Consider the following 26,092-nt stretch of genomic DNA (forward strand, 5'->3'; position numbering starts at 1 on the left):
ACTCTGCAATTTATCCTAAGTCATACAGAAAGATGTTTATGTTGGAGCACTGTTCATCTCAGATACCTCTCTCCAAGCTGTTCTACTCCCTCTTCCCTCATTTTCCCTTGTTCACCTTTGTGCAAATTTTTTGAAATTATTTTCAAGGAATGGTAACTTTCATTGATGTGCAGTAACTATTAGTAAAGATTAACTACTGCGTTTTCCTGTCATCTGAATCCACCCCAATATTATCACATTACATACAGAAAACCAGATGAAGCAGTTAGCCCAAATAACTAGAAGGCAACCAAATAAAATGAACTCCTCAATCTCAGTTCTCTGTTAGCAATAATGTTTCTTTATGCCATAGGCTACCAGTGAAGGAAATCTATGTTGTCATGGAATTAAGAAAACTATAAAGTATGCTTTTTCTTTCCATTTTACCTCTCAAAGAATCTTAAAAAATTATGAACCCACATTCTCATTTATTATATTACAAGATCTGTAGAAAAAAATTAATACTTTCAGATGACTAACAGATCAGACAAAAGATAGTAGCAGGTTCTGCCATCTCTCAGAATTGATTTAACTGAAGGTTGGTTTCAATAATATTTTCTTATCTTTTATCAGATTTTATTACCTTTCAAATAATGCTAATGTTTGTCTTCATAAAAAGTTTGACTTTATGGCTATATTCATTTGCACCTGTTTACCTACAACATTTATGTATTAGAGTCTGCACATAAGTCAACCAGTGCTGTGTAAACTGTGGGCTCACACTTTTATTATTATTGGATTATGCATTTTGGTTTCCTAATAATCAGATAAGATCTACTTCCACTCAGATATAAAGCATACTTAATGCAGCATGATGTCCCTGGAACAGAGAAGTCTTCAGAAGACCTCAAGCTGAGGTAAGTATGCAGTAGGACACACAGTATTGGCTTAATGCTCTTTCCATACCCATTCTGTCACAGAAAGTAGTTTAAGAGAGGGATGCAAACAGACTCCCACATCTATTTTGAGTATTGCTATTGCTGTTACCTCTTGCTATCACCTGATTTTGTGACAAAACAAAATCCCTTTCCAGCATGTTTTTACTCGCTGGAACAAAAAAGAAAAAAAAAAAACACCTGACTTGCATGTAATGAAGCCATTCTCCTGAGCAAATCCTCTGTTGCCTCCTCCACACACACAAGGTCTGTGTGGAAACTATAGAAGCAAAACACTACTCCAGTAATATCTGTCCAGAATCTTAGCCCTCATGATTCTGATGCTTTTCCTAGCCAGAAACACATTCTCTCCAGAGACTGACATCTGAAAACCCCTTTTTCAATGCTGGCTGATCTTGCAGACATACAACCCTTTAATCTGTCCCTGGTAGTCCTTGGAAATTATCTCAATTTCTTTTCACTTCAGTTTCAAGATTCCTATCAAGATTCTTATGTGCTTTTTTTTTCTTCACATATGGGTTTCTTGCTGTTACAGCCAAGAAAATACACAGAGCTCGCAAACAAGTGTGGTGCTTCAGCAAATCCAAAAAAAGATGAAGGCAAGACATCAAAAAATGTGAAGTTGCTCTTTTGCTTACCTGTTCTCCCCATAGCAACATTTTCTGCAACAATGAAGAGTTTGGTGTCACACTGGTTGGCATTGACTATGAGCAAGGAGTGATACATCTGACCACTATGAGAAACAACATAACTTCTCAGAAAATAGGAATTATCATTGTATGAGGACCTCTTCAAAATATAACTAGAGCTGACCAAGATGAGAAAAAGAGATGGAATTCAGCTGTTACTGGATGCTATTTCTCTACTTCCCAACACATCTGAACAACAGCCAAATGTGTGGGGAGAATTAAAATACATATTAAAAAAAAAGCCCTTTTGAAGCTGTCACCATGAACGGTCACTGGCTAAAATGAAGGAAAAAAAAATCACTATAAGCAACTTGAATCATAGTTCTGGTATGACAAACTAAATACTGTCATACTGCCAGTTTCAAATTCTGCATAGATTTAAAGACAATGAGCAACCAAATACAAAAACTGGGTAAAGAAAACCTTAACATCCTGGTAGCTAGTCACTCTTCTAAAATATTTGATAGCCTATGCTTACATACTGACAATTAATGCTGGAATTGAAAAGCTGAATCCTGTTGTTCAATCCCAACATCCATTGTTTAGTTTAGTGAGTGCCAGAGAATAGCCAGAATCTCAGTAACTCGGACATCATCTGTTTTTTACTCTGCAGTTTGTCCAATAGTTCTCTACAGGACTGCTTCAATAAAAAAATCTTTAAGCAGATATGCTGTAATCTTTAGCTGTTTGATTCTATGAAAACCTCCACCATTCTAACATTGTACATTACTTCCTCTCATCCTTGGTGCTATGAAAAATCCTGCAGACCTTTACATGCTAAGCCATATGAAGCATCTGCATTTTCCAGGCCCCTGGCATCCTCACAGAACAACCAGCTACAATTATAAACTAGCTGTGATAACTTTAACAAAATTTAAGTGCAGATACAACAGTATCATCAAGTTGCCCAAATCATCCCTATCATTCAACTCCCATATAAATAGTCTTACAGTGGTGGAAACTGCTGTTTGGCCTGGAGTCAACTTTGTGCTACTTCACACTTTCATAACTGTTCCTGTGGGAAAAACATTGGGACACATTGCTAGTATTTGATGTATGAAAAAATATTTGTGTGTTCATTTTAAAGTGACTTTTCCTAGGGACATTTTCAAAAACATCTCCTTCCTACCTTATTGAAAGAGAAATAATGAGAACTATCTTCTCAATAGTTCCAACACCAATGGTGCCAATGCCAAATCTGAGTAAAGACAACAGAGGCTCAAAAGGAGCCCAAGACCCTGAAAATCTATCAAGCTGTCTGCTAACGTAGAGAGAACTGCTGTAAAACGACCAGATAGATCACATGCCTTCTTCAGTTTTTCAGTTTGTGTCTTTGAAATCTCTCCATCTCTGCAGATTTTTGAAATACACACTACTTAAGTATGAAGGTGCAAGTTGGAGCATGCTGGACATGGCATGTTTCGGTGTATGTGGCACAGACTGATTTTATTTGTACTGCAAACTAGAGTAAAAGATCTCCTGATTTTATCCCCCAGCAGCTTCTGCTTCACACACGCACTTCTGCTGCATTCCTAAGGGCATTCCGCCCTTCTGCCTCCAGCTGCACAGCACCACGGGCATGATTCATTCAAACACCAGTGGAAACAAGTGCAAACTGCTATGACTAACTGTGTGATGACCTGCAGCTCACACAAAGAACAGCAGGGACTCCAGTAATTAAAACTTCAGAAGAGATGCAATGTACTTTTCCTTGAATTAAATAAAATCTCAATCCTATTTGTTCAGAATGCCCCAGCAGAGATAATGTTGCAGCAATTTACTTTCACCACTCCAATCTGCATCCCTCTAACTTGCTCCAGTTTACCTATTGCAGCAGAACAATCTACACCATTTTTTTCTACCTTTTCCAGAAGAATTTCTGTTTCTGCACCACACATAGTACAAGTCTCTACAACCTGTTCAAAAGCTCAGACTAGCCACCTCCATTCTTTTTCCTCTATTTTCCTTAACATTCAGGCCCACCAAAGCCCTTCCTAAATATTTTATCCCAAGATCTATTCTATGAGAGTAATGGTTGAGCAGCAAGACTGTTGCTTATCCAAAACAGACACTGCTACTACAAACTGATTTATATATGTGCTGTTGAATGTTGACTTTTATCCTCAGCTGGCAATTCTTTACAGTGAGTGTTTTAGTTGCTGCGCAGTTATCCTGAATCCAGTGCCACAAAATTTTAAGTGTTCAAAATCAGTATCACCTTCCAAAATGAATGCATATATTAAAAAAAGAAAATCACTGACAAATATTCAGTAGAATCACAGTCTCCACTAACTAATCTGAAATGCATCTAATTCTAGGTACACTTTATTCACCAAGTATGGTTTTTCACCAGGCTAATACATCTTTCAGGAATGTGTATTTGGACGGAAGCATAGGAATGCTAATATGAGGCTTTAGCACTGAAGAAGACAATAGTGGGAGGAAGAATTGTCCTTCCTGTCTATTCCCTGAGCCCACCTAAAAAAGCTCATCACATTGGATGCCTTTCTTCATTGGATATGGCAAGTAAGCATTAGGAATATACTCCCCTATGTAACATTTAACCACTATTTAGAGCATAAAAGGGACAGAAATGAAACCAAATACATACGAACAGAAGGCAGGATGAGAAGCAATACAGCACTTGGTACAACTGAACAGGGCACTCCATAACACTTACAAAAGAGACCAGAAAGCAGCAGAGCCAGGAAAGGAACTTTGGGTGTGACGGAAGGAGTAATTCAAAAAACTTTCCACTACATATAGTGTTCTCTGCTCAAGGAAGAAAATACCAGAAAAAAGAAAAGTTTCCAGGAAGTTTTTGAAAAACAACACTGACCAATTTTGATATGGGCTTTGAGGCATTTGAGCTCAAGTTTACCTGTCAAGTTGTTCTTTAAAACAAGGTCATGATCCCACAATTAATTTCAAACCATGATAAAACTGTGTTCATCCCATAAGGAACTTCAGTTCCTCTGCTCAGAAGCTGAAGGACTGTGGTTTAACTAATCTTTAATACTGAAGAGATGGTCTCTCTTTTTGAGACACTTTGTCCTGTTTTCCTCATTTCCCTCCCTGAAGATCCCACATGGGCAGATTTCCAAAATCCCCCTAAAAATCAAGAAGTGAAGCATTGGTTCTGCAGGTCTATGTCCACCAAGCAAAGAAAGAGGATGTTGAGTATCAAATGGGAACAAAGGGGTGAAGTAGAACTTCACAACAGAATAATCTGAACCCAACAATGGACAGAAGGGCTAAAAAGAAAAGGTAGACAAGCCAAAGACAGAAAGAACCCCTAGAGTTAAAGGATAAGAGGATTTGATACTGAATGTAGGCAGTTATTAGCTATTCCCTCCTTATCCAACACAGCATTCCTTCTACCACAAACATCTCCCAGCTTTAGTGGGTAGCTCTGCTCCAACTCTTAGGCAGCAAAGATCTGCAGGTGCACAGGTGAATAGGACACATCAAGAGAAAGAATGGGAAAATCTGTGACAAAAAGCATGAAGCATTGGAAACATCTAAGGAATTCTTCCATTTCAAAAACCCATGCATGGCAGAAGTCAATGAGATATTCACTAGCCCAAATTCAACACACTTGTGGTACTCTTATTTAAGAAACACAACCACATACGAACATTTTGGTTCAGACCTTTTTAAATACAAAACTCATACTAAGAGGTAGCTTCAGTCATTACACCAAAACTGTAACTATTTTTACTTTCAAAATTTTGGGCATTTATAAAAATTCCACCCCACTGTATCCTAAAATTTAAAAGGGAACCAAGATATTGGTCTTCTTCCTGGTAATCTTGCAAATATTTTCATACTTGAAGAACTACACTGCATTTTATAAACAAAAAAAAACTATTATTACTCACTTTACTCCCCACACAAAACATATAAAATACTTGTTTTACTTGATATAATAAAATCTTGATAAAAATTATTTTTAATTTTCAAAGTGCACCTTATCATTCAAGTCTACACACAATATTAATATACAAAAAGTAGCACAAATTCAAATTAAAATTATCCAACAAACAATGTTTGCAAAACCACTAGTTTGAAAAAAATAAATGCTGTCAAATACCTGATCCACCCCATTCTCTAAATCCAAAGAAAAGCAGAATTTGCAGCATCTGGAGAAGAAAAATAAGCTGCAAATTCTGACAAGGATAAAGCAAATTCCTGAATAGTGTTCTCTTCACCAAGCACAGCCTTGCCAGCTCTTTTCCTTTATAATTCAACTGTCAATTCAAGGACTTCAGCAGGCTTGATCTAGTGTGGTAATGCCACTAAGAGAACAGGAAGAGTTTTGGGAACACAGAATTAAGTCATTCATAGCTTTATACTTCAAAACTAACACCTTGCCAGCTTCCAAATGTTCTGCCTCCAAGGACAAGGGCAAGCACTGTAGAGAACAGTGAGGCTGCTTAGCTTTATGCTGATGAAATTACCCTGTTAATGTCAGTGGTATTAGTCAAGGTTAAAACTGAACATATTTTTATTTTTTCCTTGATAGTTAGATGAGACAAAGACGTGAGGATCATCCAGCCAAACATGCAGAGCCTTGAAGATCAGAAATTCAGAAGAGAACAGAACATCCAAAACAACCAGATAAACTAATCTACTCTGCTCTCTGCTACAGCAGTACAAAGTCCACTGCTAGATGAGAGCACTTCATCTGAAACAGCTGACATAGAAAAACAAGAAAAAAAGTGTGCTGACCAGTACTCAAAATAACAAACTGAAGTCTAGCTAAATATGCAGTCACACACACTTACCATACTACAGAAAATAAGTGTATTCTTTGCACCTGGGTGTAGATAATTAGGGCCAGTCTATAAAATGTACTTTAGTTTACAGGCTATTTATCACATTTTGATCTTTTGCAATAAGGTTCAATGAGCATTGGAAGACATTAAGAGCTACTGGTGTGCCCATTTCCTTAGTGAAAGAATCAAGCTAATAAAAATATTTTCTTCCATGGCTCCCCACACCTGCCAGATTTAATTTTTTTCAACATGCTTGAACCATGTCAAAAAAAGGGAGATGGACAATTCACACTTGAAATCTTGGCAGTGTAAGAAAAAGCTGCTATGCCTTGTCTACCTACAAAAATGAATTGTTTGTAGCCACATAAATAAAAACAGTAGTGTTGTAAGTATAATCACAATCAGGACTTACAGCATAGCCAGGAATTTACTGGGCTTGAGAAAATTAAAACAGAAGCAAAGAAGAAAAGATTAAAATTATAGCTCTGTAGCTAGAACTCAACACTTCAAATTCATACACAGTTAAAAGTAAAGCTTCAAAAACAGGGAAAAAATCAAATTCTCACCAGTGGGTAGATCAGACCCTCTCATGAATAGTGATAAAGCACCCAGGGCATTATAAATTATTTAGAGAAATGCATGAAGTATTTTGATTCCAAGCCAGTTTGAACAATACAACTCTACTGTTTATCAGTGAGTCCATTTTTTAAATGTCTGTAATGGAATTTGAACAAAAAATTGTCTTTACAAGTCCAAGGAAATGAAATGGCTACAGCAAAGATGATGATGCAGGTTTACTGCCAAAGATAGTAATCAGAAACTAAACCAGCACATGCTCACAAATGTCCTGTATAATGTGAAACAGCCAGAGTAAATTAATGTCAACTTTGTTTTAAAGCTTTAATTACCATGAAAATTAGAGGGATGGTTTCTGGCAGATGGTGTGCTTCAACACTTCCTAGGGATAGGCTCAGCAGAGGGAAGATAGTGATTAAATGCAAATGTGTGGCCACAGAGTTTCTCCCAAAATATCGAAAGCTCTATTCTACAGAGTCCTACACTATATACAGGGCAAGGGCAAAATGAACTATTTTTCATTCTTTCAAACACTAAATTTCTAAGTGGACACTAAGGCTTTTGAAATACTAGAGGCTTTAAAAAAGGCATGTAACTCTACAAACTGCACAAAAATTTAATAAACATCTTTCTAAGAAATTGTGCCTAGCTTTGATTTTATTGCTGTGTTAAACTGTCCATCCTATAATTGACATTAAGTTCTTTCAAAGCATCATGGCCATCAACAGCATCAACTTTGTGCAAATCCAGATCCTATTTCTGACCACTTAACAATTTACAATTTCACACTGGAGCTGTTATTAAACGGAATTTCACTTAATTGTCACAAACCCTGTTCATTTCAACCAGAATACAGGCTATTTGCAGGAAATAGAGGAATTACCAGTACTGAGAAAGGAGTATCTTTTCTCTCCTTCACTGTCTTTTAGTTGATTGTGAAGATCACATCTTTATTAGCCTGCCTCACTGACAACACAATGTTGAACCCATCACACCATCAGAATGAGAGGACAAGAGGAAATGGCCTCAAGCTTCACTAAGGGAGCTTTAGATTATTAATAATATATTTATTAAATTTTTTTTTCCCACTAAAAGGGTTGTAAAATATTGTAAAAGACTGCCCAGAGAAGTGGTGGAGTTACCATCCCTGAAAGTGTTCAGTGTTTGGATATGGCACTTGAGGACATCATTTAGTGGTGAGAATGTGGCAGTGATGAGTTTAGGAACAGAAAATACTACAGCTGTCAGCTGACAGACAGTCCAAGAAGCAATCACTTGTTCTGCTCTCTCTTTCAATCACACTGCCTCATGAAACAGAGAGCATGGTATCAATAATGGAATCTAGTTTTGCTCTGGGATATTTGCATGTCTTTGCTCTATTCCATCTTCTTAATAACATCTCAGAAATTCCTTGCATCTCTACAATGAGATAACATTCAAGTATGTTTATATCAGAGCCAGTACCAGACCCACAGAGATAACTACTGTGCTAACCCAAGACTACCTGAGTACTGCTGACATCCAACTGAAATGGCAGATGTTGTCAAAAGAGGCCTCTGACAGCTGTCTTTATCACCACACTCAAACTTACTGTGACAGTGATAATTCTGCATTGCTTTTAGGTCCTGTTTATTTGAGGGATATTTGGCTGCATTGATGAAAAAGCATGAAAATGCCACAAGTCTGCTAAACTGTAATGTCACTCGTGAGGGACCATAATAATCTGAATGCAATGGAAATTTTGGGTTTACTGATGGCAGCCATGTGACACAGGCCAAAAAAAACCAAACTACTAATTCTAGCAACAGATGGGAATTTGAATAATTTTCCTTTAAGTAAAGGTGTCATAATACAAGGCAGAGCTAAATAAATAAAGATAACCATTAACTAGGTCAAAGGGAAATTACAATTAAGCTTTATTTAGGTTTAATTATCAATGTCAGATAATAAAGAACATTACACACAAGCAGCTTTAGTTTTACATGCTACAATGAGAATTCTCTTTTAAAAGTGAAATTCTTCACTTTCAAGAGTGAATTATTTTTTAGCTAATAAAACTACCTTTCAAGAGCTCAGCTGATCCTAACTCTGGCCATTTAATTATTTCTAAGAGACTCTAAAACTCAGATGCCAGCTTTCTCAAGAAGGAAAACTTTTTTCCCTCTTGAACTAACTAGCAGAGATGTACATTCACAAACCAAAAAGAGAATGCATTCCTATTGCATTGACTATTGAGAAGATAATTTCTCCAAGTTATCAGAAGTGTGTATATGTTCTTTATTTCTTCATATTTCACAGAAATATGTGAAATATGTTCTTTAGGTTAGAATTAATCAAACAATGACATGACTGAGCCACAGTTCAAAATACTCATATCCATGTGCACATAAACATTGCAATCCTAATGACTATTAGTTCTGGCCCACTGGCATCAAACACAGCACTTAGTTTGAACAGTGCATCATGATAATGTTTCATTAAAATGTGTTTTTGTAAATGTTCCGTTTTGTAAATGGCATTATAGCAATGAAAGACTGATATCCTCCTGACTGCAGAATATTCTTGTAATACTACATTATTTCACAAATTCCTACACTGAAGTAAAAGGGCTTTTTTTTCGCAAAAACACGAAAAAGGTAATGTGGACTCCCTTATACTATTGGGACCAGATATGATTGTAAGCATTAGAATGCATAACTTAGCACATCTGGAAAACTGCTTAACACATGAAAATCAGATTTTTTCTCTCAATTTTCCTTTAAAGTAATGAAAATGCAATGTCATTGCAGGAAGATTCAAGAAGTGATATATTTGCTGACTGCCGAGTTGGTATTGGCTTCTGCTCTAACACAACTGCGCAGTCAGGTCATGGAGCAGAACATATAATGATTTATTGTAAAAATTAAAGAAACCAATTGTTAGAAGTTGTTACCATAGCATTCAGAGTGTGTTTTAGCAAAGTAATTGAAAGATCAAACATGAACAGCATTTTGTGCTGTGACTCAATAGACACAAATTCTATTCCCAGACTGCACTAATAACACCCTTTGAATCTCTTTATTAATTCAAAAGCATTGTTCTAATTCTGACCAGGCAGACCTTGCTGACATTTTCTTCTCAAGCATTCTGCTTGTACTCTGAGTGGTTGTGCACTGAAGCGTTCCTTTTAAGACAAGGTTATATGCATAAGACAAGTTATCAGTAGGATTTGGTCTCTCAAGAAAATAATGTTTATTAACGGCTCTTGAAAAGGAAGATATAAAATATAACTTCAGTGTGTATCACCATATTCTTTCCATGGCAACACCCCAGGCTGCTGGCTTTCTCTAAAAGTATGTAAATAAAAGAAGCAAATGATGTTTAAAAGGCAGTTCATGTAGGCAGGTACAGCTCAGAGAAGTACTAAACCCACTTAGGTCCTTTCTTCTTTTAAAATGAATGGGGTATAGAGAAGAAAATCTTTTTAGGTGAGAAGAAAGCTTGATCCCATAAAGCACAAGCAAAAAGTGTAAGAAAACCACTCTACACACACAACCTTACCTAATTAGAACTCTTCTTTGCTCACAAGACTTGAAAACCAAAAAACCATAGTGATGGACAAAGCAAGGCTGTAAATCCTAATTCAGAGCTTAAAATTTGGGTATCTTTTCTCAGCCTTTAACTCCATCAGCCAAGCAACCAATAGTCTCTCATTTCTATGTCTTTAACTGATCCACTGCATTACACTGAATTTTTCTTGTGTTAGCAGGTAATTTTTTTCCCATTTTATAGAACTCAATATCAAAACAAAACAAAAGGGACATCTACAAAATTAATTACCTTTTATAAGCAATGAAATATCAGTGATGATAATAGATTCCCAAAAAAAAGGCTAGCTATAAGAGTATGAGTCTTTCTTAAGAGTTTTGCATATATTAACCACAAAGTCAGGCAGGAATAATAGGGATAATTTGCCATTAACTCAGTGTACCTTGGGTTCTACCAAGTTTTCATGAAGAAGGCTTAGCTCGAGATTTGAGGCACCTGAAACACCACTCTCCTTTTCCTCAGCCCTCCATCCATATTGCATTGAATACAAAACAAAACCAAGTTTGAACAGTTATGACTTCTTGTTTAAAATTGCTCTGTTACAGCAATGCAAAGGATCATATCAAAGCAATTCAGTAAATTAAAAAAAATTAATCCATGGGAATAGTACACACAATATTATACCTTTTAAACATGCAAAGGTGAGACACAGTCATTAAAAATTATGTAGGTCTTCCATCGAGACGGAAATGGAATACTAGGAGAAAACCTAATTATAGTAAACTAAGTTATCTGTACCTATGACTGGGCCTTTAGAGACCTAGAAGAATATAAAATAATCCCTATGTGACTAACATGTGTAAATTAAGGTTTTACAACATACCTGGCATGGAGTTCGCTGCTCTTTCCATTGTCTGGAGGGTACTCTTCTATAACATCCTCTACAAAAGGTGGCTGCTGCCATGCTCTGGTGTAAGGCAATGCTCCCACGTGGCTAAACATATCACAAGACCTAGAGGGAATTGTTCCCTTCTTCTTCCTGGGCAGAGTGCCATGGATAGAGATGCCTTGGAAGGAGTTTGAATGATGCTCAATTGGTGAAGGTTTTGTGGTCAAAAGGTCCATGGAAGAAGCTAATGAGAACTGGTGGTTCACTGGGCTGTTTCTGGGAAGACTTGAAAATTTTCCTGCAGCTATCATTTTTGGTTCTGGAAAAACAAAACCAAGATTTCTTACTGTATATCAATCATCAAAGTCCTTACTTAAGGGAAGTTAAGTGGCATGACTAACAAAGGTCTCTGAAACTGAACTTTTGCTTTGCATTGAGGCAGTCAGATACCTCAAGACCCAGTCATGCTGCTGCCAATGCACATCAAGCACACATGTATGTAACTTTATATACACGTTAAAAGTCACAACCAAACACAACCAGTCTGGACAAATATGCAAAACCAGGCTGTGAACAATTCCCCATTTTAATCCACCAAGTTCCTATTTTTTGCTTTTTCACATCCTTTGTAGACTCAGACATCAATCCAAATCACTGACAACAAGCAAAGTTTTCAGAATATTTGTCAAAAAATAAAGGACACTACAGCTTGGTTTGGAAGAATATGTTTTTAAACCCAGTAGTTGGCACACTGTGAGGAAAAACCTGTTGCTAAGGAGTCTTGCTCAAGTAATAAATCTAGCAGATAACTGGTCACATATTTCTAACAGGCTGTAAACTAAACGGCTCTACCCAAGAGATAAGGACAGGAGCAGATTACTGGAATTCTCTTCTTCAGCATGCCCAGCCTGCTGGCTCAAATTGCTGTTGACACAGAGATTTGCATAGCTGTCAGTCTCTGGTACAATCAATTGCAGTTTGCCATACAGTACAGGTTTTTCTGTTCGCGTGAGCAAAAAGCTTAGTGAGACAAACCCTTCAGGCTCATTAACAAATTACAGTTCTCTTCCTCAAAAAATGCTGCCCTGTGCTCAGTGTTGTATTGCAGAAGACAGACTGCTGCCTTATCCTATGCGGTTGTATCAGTCTGCAAAAGCCACTCTGTGGAACATACCACGAGACCTAAAGGGCAACCAGCCCTGTATTATTTCACCTAGCTGTTAGCCAGGTGCTTCTCACAGAAACTGGAACAGCCACAGATGCTGCAGAGATTGATATGAACTCAGAAAGCAGAAGTGCTTCTGGAAATAACAGTTATGGACAGGGGGAATCTGTTCTGACCTCGGTCAAGTTCCATACTGAAAAATAAGATGAGCACCCTGGCAGTCAGGTGCTCACAGCTGCACAAGAATTCCTCCTGTTTAGGGGAATGCACAGGTGTTGCAAGGAAAACAGAGGTGCCTCTATAGTCCTCCCACTCCCTTCTCCAGCCTTAGCATCACAGCTACTATCAAAATATTTCTGTACTGAAGCTACTGTTACTTCTAGTCAGAGGTTATTGTACATTATATATTGAGGCTTACTTTTACAGTAATGCTAAAAACTGATATCAAAGTATGTAAAAATTCTGCTTTTTCCTGTCAGCTGCACTGCAGAGATTTACCAGCTGGATAAGGTTTTCAGACTTCAACAACAAATCCCTTCCCAATTCTCCTATATTGAAAGTCCTACAATAAATACTTAGTAAATTTTTTTTTTTTTAACTCTTCAATTGCCAAGCCTCTGTCAGAGCACAGGTACTATGCACTATAGTAAAAAAAGTTTCTGGAAATAGCACTTCTGCCTAGGGAGAATCTGCTTGACTCTGGTCACATCTCTTGATGAAAACAGTAGAAAAGATCTGAGGTGTTAGCAAAGAACTGACATTTTTTGTCATACAGATCCAAATAAAATACAAAATCCTAAAGAAACCAAAATAGAGTCTCACAAAAATTCTGCCATAAATTATTACACTGACGTGAAATACTATATCATCTCTCCATTTATGATGTGGTTGAAGAACACAGTTTCTACTAATTGGCAAGTACTGAAAATATCACATAGTTATTTTCACAATAATTCCTGTAAAGTTAATTTTGCATTACAGCTGTTCTAAGCAAAATAACTGGTCCAAAGATGCGAAGATCTAAAACGCAAATGCTTACTACAAACCTGCAATCTCCTCTAGCTAAAGCAAACTGACTGACCTTGTTTCTTGTAAATTCAGCTTTTTTATTAAAACAGAATGATATAAATACCTCCAACAACTGGGGGAAAAGAAGTCTTCTTATAATTCACACAATCATTTGAAACTTAACTTTGTGTACTCACTGTAGAAAAGAAAGAAACACTGTTTATGGAGTCTGAAAAACAGAAACTAGCTGGCTCATATTGTACAAATCTTGTTCTCCTTACAGGCCTGCTAGGAGTCTTTATTTAATTGTTATAGTTTCTTATTGGTTTATATAAAACCACCCCCAAACCTCAGAATTTCAACTGGTTTCATTCAGGTTATCCAGTGAAAGAGTTTTCCTTTGCCTTTCCTGCAAGGTTCCCATGGCTATGCTGAAATGGAACACATTATCTGCAAGCAGGCGTCAAATCCAAGCTGTTATTAATGTAAACAGAGAAAGCTTTGGTTTAATAGCTGATGAGGCCACAGTAGGCTTACTATGACATGAAATTTTCAACCACTTTATATTTGAGGATCCACAAAGAAAGCTGAGAATTCACTCTCCTAACCCAATCACAAGGTAATTCTTACAGCAACCCAGTAGGTTTTCAATCCAACAGTTTCCAACAAATGACCCCCTGATGTACAGTATTTTCCATCTCACCCCTACTCCTAAGAAGTACTTAAGAATCAAAACCAAACTCCCAGAGTTGACCTAATAATTGCTTTTTTTTAAGTAGTACTCATGTGACTTACAAATTCAATACTTAACCCTCAGATTCATACCTGAGTACTGTTTTGAGGATTCAAGGTAGGGTTCCACAGTTAGTACAGAAGTACCTACATTCAAGAACCTGCAATACACATAGCCACAAGTATGTGTGCAGCTTTGATAGTATTTCTAACAGTCCTCCCTACAAAACCTCTTAAAAAAACTCTCAAAAAATCCCAAACAAACAAAAAACCTCATAAAACAAACCCAAAACAAATTAAAAACCCAACCCAAACAAAAAAAAAAAAAAAAAAAAAAACAAAAACCAAAAAACAACCCAAACAAAACTGAGAACAGCAGGTCTGCTAGCTTCCACCACACATTTATCTGCTTGCTCATGTGCTGCTGTACTATATATTCTTGATAAATATTAACAGAGAACTACAACAATCAGCTTGGCAACAAAAGTCCCACCAAACCATCCATCCAGTTTTCTTGTATTGAATATAAACACTGGAAACTGGAAGCCTCTTCAGCTGAAGACTCTGGAATGTCTCAAATACTTTAGTATATGATTCAAAGAATGTTTGTCTTTACCAGATATAGAAGCCCTGAAATTTTTACTCCCTAAGAGACAGTCTGCCTTGAACATTGGCCATTATGCAATTAACAACAGAAATTATAGAAATTGTAAAAGAACAATGGCTCAAAAGGAACTGAAATGTAATTGTATGCATTCCTATTTGTCAAAATGCAGCAACTAACAGAACATTTTGGAAATCATGCAAATTTCCCCTAGCTAGGTGCAAACAAGATGGACTCGTGCCAATATAATGTTAAAAATGGCAAATGAATTTGTATTTATACATAGAGCAGTACTTCTCTGTCTTCAGTTTGTAATTTGGAAGAATATATGGGAACAGAATTTTTAGGAGTCACATTGTGAATACAGCGAAGTTGAAAGCATGACATATTTCCAGGTAACTTCTGAGAGGTTCTAGCTTTTTGTTATGAATGAGGGTGAGCAAATACAATTGAAGAGGCATCTCAGTATCTCATTTAGAATTAACAGTAGGAGATTGGACATACAATAAAGTATGTATCTGGTGGACAAGTCCAAACAGCTGGGATTTGGTTTCTTCACATGATTGCTCAAGACAAAAATAACCATGAACAATGAAACAAATAACTTTCAGTTCCCTAAAACAACACACTAAATATCCTTCTGCTTCTTCCATCTTTGGGATACAAATCCAAATTTTCTGGCTCAGCTTGTCCTCATGAAATCTTTTTGATGTTCAGACAGTCTGAGGAAGTGTTCTGATGGTTCATTCAGAATGACTCAGGTATAGGATCAAGTGTCCCTTCCATACCACAATGTAATACAACCAACGGCAGTGGCTTCTACTTTTTTGTTTCAATATGTTGGAAGAAGAGAAGTGAAGGAAAGGGAAATCTTGAGTTCAGCCTCAGATATACATGAATAGCATAGCACACAGTCCAAGGCTGTATATACTCATGCCAGGGGAAACCTCATAAAAGGAAACAGAAAAACTATTTCAGAATCCCAAATTAAACTCTCAAGCTATTTCAAAACTATACCTAAATCAGTTTTGGACATTAAAATACCCACATTTTTCTCAGCCTTACTGACCTGGCATTTGGGTGATTCTTTTCACATATCAAAATCACTGGAGTTTATACCTGGTGCTATCATATCACCAATCTTTACCATTATACATGCTATGAAGCTAAGAGGACTTGAACATGGTTTATGATATTTAGCTGAATATTCTTGGGTATTTAAAAGGTAGAGCCAACTTCTGTGAAAACTCTACTTACTTTTGCCGCATCAAATCTGCCCACAAATTCATCCCACCCATCTCCCATCCCTTCCTTGGAATCAGCAACAATAAATTTCAACAAGTGGAAGATCCATTATCCTTTATTTCCAGGTAAGTTACTTGGCATATCTGCATGCACTATGGAGATGTGCACAGAAAAAAAAGGGAAGTGAACATCCTTAAGGGTGAAGAAAGTCAAGGGCAGGACAAAAAGGCAGATGAGTTTCCCCAGATTTTTATTTTGTGTATGTAATAAGAGAATATGGGAAAAAGCATGACTAAAAAGCCTCTAAAGTTAACACACCATAGGAATAAATACAATCAAAACTGTAGCCATTATAAATTCAAAGTGGATTTCACGTTGTCTCCCTAGAAGCAGTGTAGCATTCTTCATTTTTGTAACAAAAAAGAAAGGCTTTCTGCTCCCCAAAATGGCTTGGAAGCAGCTTTCTGCAACCTGTACTTTCTGCTTTTGTAATGAAAAAAAGAAACTGATGCAGTAGCTTGTCTAGCACACGTCACAAGACTTTGAGAAAAATATTAAGGTTCAAGAACCTACAGTCTGTTATGATACAGAGACATAGACTGAGAAAGTACATGCAGTAGTTCAAAGGCTTTAAGCTACTATCAGAAAAAAACATGAGTCTGTCAAACATCAAACATCCCCGCAAGATTAGTCAGGTCACTGCTTCCAAAGGGTCTTGAAGTGCTATCACAATGGTCATGCTCTCCTTCTCTCTCTTTATATATATGCCACACAATTTCCACCCTCCCCCCATACATCCTTGAACTGCATATTTAAAATGCTATTTTTAACTATTATTCTGATGCAACAGCAAATACGTAGCCCAGAATAAATTATTTTTGAAATATCTTTTTTTCAAGATGAGAGAAATAGAGAAATCCCATACTTCTCTTTGTGAATTTTCACATGTAGAATGCCTTCATATCTATAAAAAATGCCAAGAAAAAGTGATCACTGAAGATGATTCAAAAATAAGTACAGCCTTCTTCATTTGGCCATGAAATTATCTCTGAAATGCAAGTGCCCAATCAGTTGGCTCAGTAATCCTGAACAATATGAAACCTTGACTTGAAATAAACCTTCTCTCCCCATTTTGCTGGCAGAAACAGAGAACTTTACCAAGGTTACAGACAACCTAAGTTTTTTTTTTAGTCAATGCTTCAAAAATACCACCTTTTGTTCCTTCTCTGGTAAAGGAAGCAATTTATTTTGACTACTCCTCTGTTCCCACAAAAAAAAAAAAAAAAAAAAAAAAAAAAAAAAAAAAAAAAAAAAAAAAACCACACAAACAGAACAACCCAGTCCACTTAACTGAAAAACCTTTTTAGCATTACTTTTTCAAACTAACATCGCCTTTCAGAAATCACAAATTCGGACGGAAAGAAGTGCTTTTGCAACCTCTCCTCTTCAGAAGACAGAGGAAAAAAAAAAAAAAGAGGACACAGGGTTTCTTTTCTTTCTACTCAGAGACTCAGAAGTATCTCGAGTACACACTAGCGTTTTACACTTACTTAAACAGCTTTCCATGGGATCAATTCCCACAAAACCTAAGCACTTGTATCCAAGGTCTCGGTAGTCACTGTCACAGCTATGGCATTTCTAGCAGCCCGCAGGCCAGCCCTGCCCTGCTGCCGCTGCCCCGACAGCGGTGCGGGGACACGGGGACACCCGCACACACTCACACACAAAGCCAACTCTGCATCCTCTGCCCGAGGGGTGAACGCTCTCCCCGCAGTTACCGGCTCTGATCACTGCTGCTTCTCTCCAGGCTTTCTGCGGATCGGCTGGAGCGTCTGTGCTGGCCAAGCGACCTCGCGGCAGCGAGTGCCGCCCGGGCCCCTCCCTCGGGGCCGCGGAACCGGAGCGGGCAGCCCGGCAGCGCTGGCGGAGACCGGACCCCAACAACAGCGGTGCGGAGCGCTGCCAGACAACGAGCCGGGACGTTCTCGGCAGAGCCCCAGGTCTGGCCGTGCCGCGGCAGGAGCGGCGCGTAGCCAGCACCAGCCCGCCCCAAAGAAGCGCAGTTCGCGTTTACTTAAGGGTGACTCAGCCGGAGCCTTCCACGAGCGCCTTTATCGCTCGCTGCCCGGTCGGCGACAGCCCGGCCCCGGTTCCGTGCGCTGCCGCCCGCCGCAGGAGCCCCTCACCTGGGCCGGAGGCGGCTCCGGGCGCTGCGCAGCCCCGGGCGCTGCCTGGGGCTCCAGCCACACCCTCCGGGCCGCTCAGGCTGCGTCCTGCCGAGCCCCCGGCGCAGCAGCCCCCGCAGGCCGTGACCTCCCGATGCCCTTTTTCCGTAGATTTAACAACCTGGCCTCCATAATTTCGTCTCTCAAATTAGCACTACAGCGAAAATCAACAGGTTGCTAAACCCACCCTGTTCACAGACGATTCCTAGCCTATTACGTACTTTACACGCACAATTTACTTGCGCTGGTAGGCACCCCCCTCATCCTACCAAGTCGGATGAAGTTATTTGTGCAACAGGTTGGTGGGATAAAAAGCATCTTCTACAACAAAGGGTCAACTAGGTGTACAGAATCGGGAGCTACTGACAGAACTGATGGTCACCTACCCTCCTTTTGCAAAGTATACCTTCAAAACAATGAGATAATACAACCTTCATTTTCAACTAATTATCTCGAGCACCTTCAGCTGTACCATTCATTCAGCCACAGGGCTTTTGCTTTAGCACAAATCAAGGCACAGTCAGTTGACTTTAAATGCACTGTCTCTAGCAGTTTAACGCAGTATTTGTCTCTTTCCCATTGGCTCAGTCCTTCAGACTGCCTGGCCAACATATCTCTAGTTTTACCACAGTTATTCCAGCTCTTTCAGTTTCAATTTCCATTCTATCAGAATTAATAAGATTTCATTTTTCAATTATCCTATTTGCATTAGCTTTCCAGAGGCACATGGTTTTCTGCCTAACCAAATATTTAATTGATTTGGACATTAAGAATTTGATCCCTATTGGTTGTATGGTGGTTCTGTTTTGGGAGTTCCTCTTCATGCACTATTTTTATTTCCCTCTAATATTCAATCCTTTCATTCTCTTTCTCCATGTTTACCAGTACTAGCTTTAATAAATTGTTTCTGATGTATCTACTTCAGAGCCTGATTACATAATGTTGCTGAAGTTGTGGTCCTAAGATATCTAAATGATAAATGCAATTAAGGATCAGATTATTTATGTTCCAGGACCTCTACATATTACCAAGCCAATAATTAAAAATAAATTCAATCCTGCTGCTCTCACACTAAACAAGTTAAACATCTGATAGTGACAGCAGCAGGATTAAAATTCCACATATCTCTGGGTACTGGGTAGAATTAGGACATTTACCTCTCCATAATTTGGCATTTTACACATTGTCCATAAAACTGAATTTTGCAATCTCAGCTGAAATATCTCACAGCAACTGATTTTTTTATGTTTAATGAAGCAATTTAAACCTGAAAAACACTGAACCTTCATTTGAAGTGTAGCTAGAGTTTAATAAACATTTAGCTGATCAAGACAAGATTCTTTAGCCATCACAAAAGCTGCTGAAGTTCATTGGGAGATGAAAATTCTTAGGAAAGTCTAGGAATTTTCACATCTATTAGTAGAATCTTTGCATAAGAAAGCTCAAATAAAATGAAGTTTAGTGTAAAATAAGAGAAAGGAAAATAAAGGCAGACAGTAGTACTCCAATATTCACTAAGGGACAGAGACAGAAGATTAGAAAATTAAGTTTATCGAGTAAGGTAAAGGAAGCTCAGTAGCATTTCTGACTGGTGTTCCCCTTCCCATAGCAAACACCAGTTCCTTAAGGCAGGCATGAGCAATAGTTAAGCATCGTCAGTGTTGGTGTTGCCATACACCTTTTACAACAACTTCCAAAACAGAAAAGTTGAGGTAAATATGAAACACAACAGCTTTCAAAAAGATCCATTCACTGGTGCTGGAACATAAGTCACTATTTGTGGCATGCTGACAGACAGACTTCTATATTTTTCTCTCCACAAATTACAAAAAATTATAGCACCCTACGGACACTGAACAGAGCCTTGAAGTTAAGATATAAATTCAACTAATTTCACATAAAACAAGGCTTAACTGCATACCAAAACCTCACTGTTCTTTTGTCAATTGTTTTTCCCCAAATGCTTTGCCATTTGAGCTACTGATAAACTAGGAAAACTACCAAATCTTGCCTGGCTGATGGCACTCTGCATTTGTCTTGCTGGTTGTGAAAAGTATTGAGGATAGAGAGGTACCAGAAATGTTTCAGGCACAGTAGCAGGTTCTAGAACTTCACTGGTGAGAATAACAATCTGTGGAGATTTCCCATAGAATATTCAATTTATAATCTTTCTTCAAAATATACTTGAGAGAGGGAGGGGAGAGGAACCAAAGAACACCAGACTGTGATCTCATGTTGGACACCAAAATGCCTCACCAATATGTCCAGTGCAAGAAAAATGGCATTAGGGTGAGAATACAGAAAGAGGAGTTGTGATACATGGATTCCACATTCAGTTCTAGTATTCTGACCCACCTACTTCCTGTATGACATACACTAACATTTTTGTAACATACATCACAATGGTAGTTATTTTTTACAGGGAAGACTGTATATATAATATATATATATATTTTCAGAAGGAAGACTATCAGTTTATCAGGTGGAAGATGCTACAGAAGTGCAAACTATTATTTTCCTCATTGTATAAAGGAAAATTTCTTGTTTCACTATCTAAACCACATGTTCCACAGTTCAGGTAAAAGACATTTCAAACCATGCCAAAAACTCTGATCCATTAGCACATAACATGGTCTCTACCGGCTGATTCTAATCACTCAGGAAATTTTTAGGCACTGTAGTTACAGAGGAAGTAGTGTCATGCTTGTCATTTTTTTAATGACTAAGAACCAGAAAAGGGGCAGTAACTTCCTTAGGAGCATGACTACATGCTAAGTAATGGACCGTAGCTGGGCAGGCCTTCCTAAATTGTGATTACTCTTACTTACATGAGTCATTACATTCTTTTCCTAAAGTTTGATTTTGTCTTCAGGTGAAATTGAAAATTAGTCTTTGTCTTCATGTTTAACAATTTACACAACCCATCCTTACACATACTTGATGCAAAGCTGTTAAAGAGAATTTGCTTACAGGATGCAAGAAGGAAAAATTCAGAGGACTGCCTGTAATAGCTCCACTGGTTGCAAGTTCCTTCAGTTTAAACTAGATTAGATTCCTCATTGCAAAGCTTTTGTTGTTCTGATACTTCCTATCTACTTTGGAAGTGAGTTCACTGAGCTGTGGAGATGAAGTCTGGAAGCATCAATGTCCTGAAAGGAGCACAGCACCTCTGTCAAGCCCTCCCCATCAGCATTCCATTTTAACCTGCCATACCCCTGAGCCATCTGTTTATCTATATGGCGTCATGCTGCCTGTGTATCACCTTGCCACAGACAGTAGAACTGGAGCATTGTGCTTTGTGACACCAACCTGAGGGAGGCTGAGAAAGCAGCAGTGTGCTGGCCATTGCTGGGGCCTTCCATGGCCACCCTTGACTTCTGCTTTCTGAAGGATGGGAGTATATACAGGTGCATCTTTTCACCTGCAAAGACACCCAGAAAAGCATCTAACTGAACAGATTAGTGAGAAGGAACACAACTGGGACACAGGTGCCAAGACCTGTGCTGCTATAGCTTGCATACTTTAATTATGACAAGAGTTGGCATAAGAGTACTTGCCAGTTCTTGAGACCATTTTCAAACGTGCTTGGCTTACAGAAACAAAGGAAACAATAGGACACAAGAAGTGAATTCATTGGAAAATTTAAAATTGTCCTTAAATGTCAGAATTCCAGTCTTCCTCAAATAGCCGTGAGAAAACGCATTTACTTCAAAAGCATTGTTCTGCAGCTGCAGTGATAAAATGCAGAAGTAACTACACATGATGAAGACACGGCATGTGTGGGTTGCTCACACAGCAGTTCATGTAGATTCTCTGATAAACAAAAGTCAAAACAAGTTGCTACTATAGACATATCTTAGAATAAAAAGAACCCAAATAAACAAAATGCTTCACTCAAGCCTCAACTCCCCACAGATGCCACATAAAAAAGTCATGATCATAGCTAGCTAAATAATTTCCTATTTGTCTAGGAAATTACTTGCTGGTAATTTTCAAGTTAGTCAAAAACATCAGGGAAAATAAAAATGACAATATGAACTGAAAAATGCTCCAGCACTTGTAATCTGACAATATTCATTTTGAAAACTATGAGCTATGGCTACTATGCTTTCTGATATCCTCCCTGGCTGCCAGCTGAAACTGAGGCAAGTTTAGTCAGCACCTATCCAGATGTCCATAATAAAATTACCAATATGATCTCTTGCTATTTGATCTGTCTTAGCTCTGGAGACATAAGGTCCTTCAGAAATTCCCAAGGAGTTACCTGTTCAGAAACCTTGCAATCCCCAGCCTCAGAAAAGCTTGTAAGCAGACATGTCCCATAGCTGATCATTCTACAAACAATGTTGTAGTACAGTAAGAGGGTTTGAAGAGTTATATAAACTCAGCCATTGTCGAATATAATACAAGAAATATATCATCTTGAACAAAAAATAATTAATATTTAAAAAGTTATTAAAAATAAATCACACAGATTCTGTGGCAATAATATGTTGTGTCCCTTTCCCCCTCATTCACTTTGGTATTGAAAATCACGTGAAGCAACTTGTGCTGGCATTGATTAGACAGACTTGTTTCAAAAGTTCAAAATACACTGGTAAAATGGCACTAAATCCCGTTTTCTTTTATTGACTAGTTTTCGTAAATGATACCTTAAACTGGAAAGAAGCTGGACAAGGTCTTGTGGGTCCCTTTTTACCAGAGGGTCTATTTTCCCCTCTTTGCTTTTAGCAGCGGTAGAACTGTTACTGAGGATCTAAGACTTCTTGCAAGTTCCTGTTTCTCCATGTTTCTGTAAAAAAGTCTCAAATACAGGGGAATTACCAGCCTCTCTTTGCGTATGACAGATGGTTTTCATGTTGAACATAACTGATGTAGAGGCAGGGATAAACAGAGAAAGCCCCAGTAAGCAAAATTGGAACTTTCAGTAGATGAAATTATACTGCCAGAGGTGTTTGTTAACAACTCTGTAACAGCGTTTACATTGCTGACTTTCTCAGAGAAACTCCAAATCCTTGTGCCTCTCAGTGAGAGCAAAACAGACCACACAGGTAGCAATGCCACCTCTATCATTCAGATCAAAGTGTTCAAAGCAGCTTCCTCTCCCTCTGTTGGCAAAGTTACCAGCCTGCTTTAGCACGAGGTTGGAATCTGACAGGTTGACACTACATGCCACTGCCCCAAAGCACTCTGGCTGCATTTGTAATGTTTCAAAGAGCAAAAGCACAAGAATGTATAGAAGGACTTTATCTGAGAGTGACAAAGGCAAGATATTTGCGGTTGACAATGCCAAACCAGTCATGGCTTTGTGCTAACTGTAATGGTCATCTAATAAAAATGCAGGAAAGAGTTCCTCAGTTATTTTACACCTTTTTTGAAGATAGACTTCTCTATTTATATTATCCCAAGCACAATTCAGGCCCTGTAGTGCTTGCTCAAGTTTCTTCTTAATACCACAGAACTTAGGCCTTCCATGTAATGACAAGAAATCACTTCATATTTAACTTCATACTACTGTAACATGGCAAGAAATACAACATAGGCAGAAACAGTTATATAAAAATTTAAATGCAAAATCTAAAAGCAGAATGTTATGGAATATTAATTGCATTCAATCCAATTCAGGTTTTGCATATTGTTTTATATATACCAACAATAAATTATGTCAATGCATTTATTTAAATGCAGTAAGACTAGCCTTCTTTGTATGTTAAAAAGTCATCATAGATCTAAACCTATATCTTATTCAAACTCCCTGTATAAGAAAACCTCTACAAAACAAAAAGGAAATATTCTGCCTCTCAGAGAAAAACACTCCAAGATGTTAATGAAATCACATGAGGCCATAAAATGCTATTATTTGGAATTCATCTCAGTAAAATAAGTTATTGGAAAAACAAAGTTCTAGCTCTTAGAGCACCTCCTAAAAAATATTTAGCACTTAGCTTTCTCTATTTCTTTCCACTCATAACCCAACCAGTGATGTATAGAAACATACATCACAAATACACGTAAATGTATACAAATATTTTAATGGTGAAATTATACTAAGCTTTCAAATATTTAAATTCATATCTCCAAAGGGAAAAAAAAAAAGAAATATCTTTCATGTCTGGCAATATCCAAGGCCTTTTTTACATTGTATCAAAATAGACATTTTAATTTATATCTTTACATTTCCCTCTCTACAGGTACCATTTCTGCTGGACTGAAGAAGCTGGTCACATAATAGTGGGTTTCCTCAACACATTTGAAGCATGATTATTCATTTATTATAGGTCATAAGAAATTGGAATAGAACCCCACTCCTACAAACTGTGGCACACTATGGTAAATAAGATGAAATACAACAAACATAAAACAATATAGTTAAATGACACTCTGGCCCAATCCCCACATAGCATAACTTCTGCTTTAGTTCTATTAGAGGATACTGAGAAAACCCTGGTTCCTTCCAGAATCACTAGCATACAAGTACTGGGTGGTGGCTTTCAGAATGTATCTTGAACTGCTGTGTTGCAGGACACACTTCAATGCCTCATGCTCAGGGAAGGAAGACCTTTTAACTAATACAGGAGTCAGATTGCACCCGATTTGTCACCAATTTTTGTCATACCACAAGAAACTTCTTCTAGAAGAGGATATGTAATTTCCTGGCTTTTCTAAAAAAGGCACTAGATAGCAACTGAGAACATTCCTGTAAGCATATTTTTTGCTTTTCTTAGAAGTGCTAGTACCCAATTTTTGGATGCATCTTGATTCCACACTGTAACAAGCCCAGCCATGTAGCAGGCCTCACCCCTACAATTTCCCTGGAACAGAAAACAAAAAGTACATCCCAAAGGAGTCACAGCACATGATGAGTACACAAATGGATACTGGTGCAGATGGCAGGACATCAAGATCTGCAATGTGCTACAGTGCACATCAAAAGGTAAAGTCAAGATATAGGAAAAAATACTGTGGAATGAATATTTATGTAGTTTCTTATTCATACCTTTTTGAAATGTTTTGTTAGAGTAAATGCTTAGAGACTGAGAAAGTATTCTAAGAAAGCATCACTGCGGATTGCTGTGTTCCTTCATGTTTTCACTTGTCATCTACTTTTGTCAGTAGCTGATCCTGGCGAAACTATGGGTTAGACTCTACACAGCCACATGTTCTTCTGTTGGGAACAGGGGGAGTAAATATGTTTAAAATGGAACAGGGGTAGGAAGTATGTTTAGACCTGGTAATGATTTTGCACTTAGAAAGAAAATCTTCAGAAACTGGAAACACTTTTCAACTTGTATACTTTGATTTGCAAGGAAATGAAACATAGTGATAAATCCTAAGCAAATATTGCAGATCAACAAGATTTAGAGAAAAAAACAAATACTTTCTTGAAATTTGCAAGGCTGCATACAAAAGAAGAGATTAAATATTCCAGAACAATCACAGTTTTAGCTTTTAGGCCTAAATTAATTCCACCAGCTGACAGTGTTTGCTAAGAGATCTGTCAGGAAGTCAGCTGTCCTGGTATATCTCTACAATCAACAAAAATATAGATACGTACAAAAGGCAGTGAACTGAATTATCTGCTGAATTAATCTGTCTCTCCAGTAATAGAGGGAGCAGATTTACTTGCCTCCCACTTAACACCTTCAGCTGTGGTTTCAGTTTGGGCTTCAGGGCTCCTTCAGCCATTAGGGCTCAGCTGTGCTGCGTCTTCCACAGCC

The 26,092-nt window shown here is 38.0% G+C and overlaps 1 protein-coding gene across 12 annotated transcripts in view; it reads right to left on the bottom strand.

Moving 5' to 3' along the window:
* The window catches only part of BCAR3 (BCAR3 adaptor protein, NSP family member), an 86,316-nt gene that overhangs the window by 37,834 nt on the left and 22,390 nt on the right, over nucleotides 1–26,092 (bottom strand). For 4 of the 12 annotated variants that reach the window (XM_021526025.4, XM_085586481.1, XM_085586482.1 and 1 more), the window contains exon 4: nucleotides 11,390–11,714. In XM_021526025.4, the coding sequence (XP_021381700.4) occupies nucleotides 11,390–11,714 (325 nt within the window). Of the gene's footprint in view, nucleotides 1–5,717; nucleotides 5,767–11,389; nucleotides 11,715–17,870; nucleotides 18,061–18,335; nucleotides 18,468–26,092 lie in introns of those variants that run through there. The other 8 variants (XM_085586487.1, XM_085586485.1, XM_021525981.4 and 5 more) reach the window with 6 other exon arrangements.

The sequence above is a fragment of the Lonchura striata genome, chromosome 8 (genome assembly GCF_050655825.1).
Source record: "Lonchura striata isolate lonStrDom1 chromosome 8, ASM5065582v1, whole genome shotgun sequence".
Taxonomy (NCBI): Eukaryota; Metazoa; Chordata; class Aves; order Passeriformes; family Estrildidae; genus Lonchura; species Lonchura striata.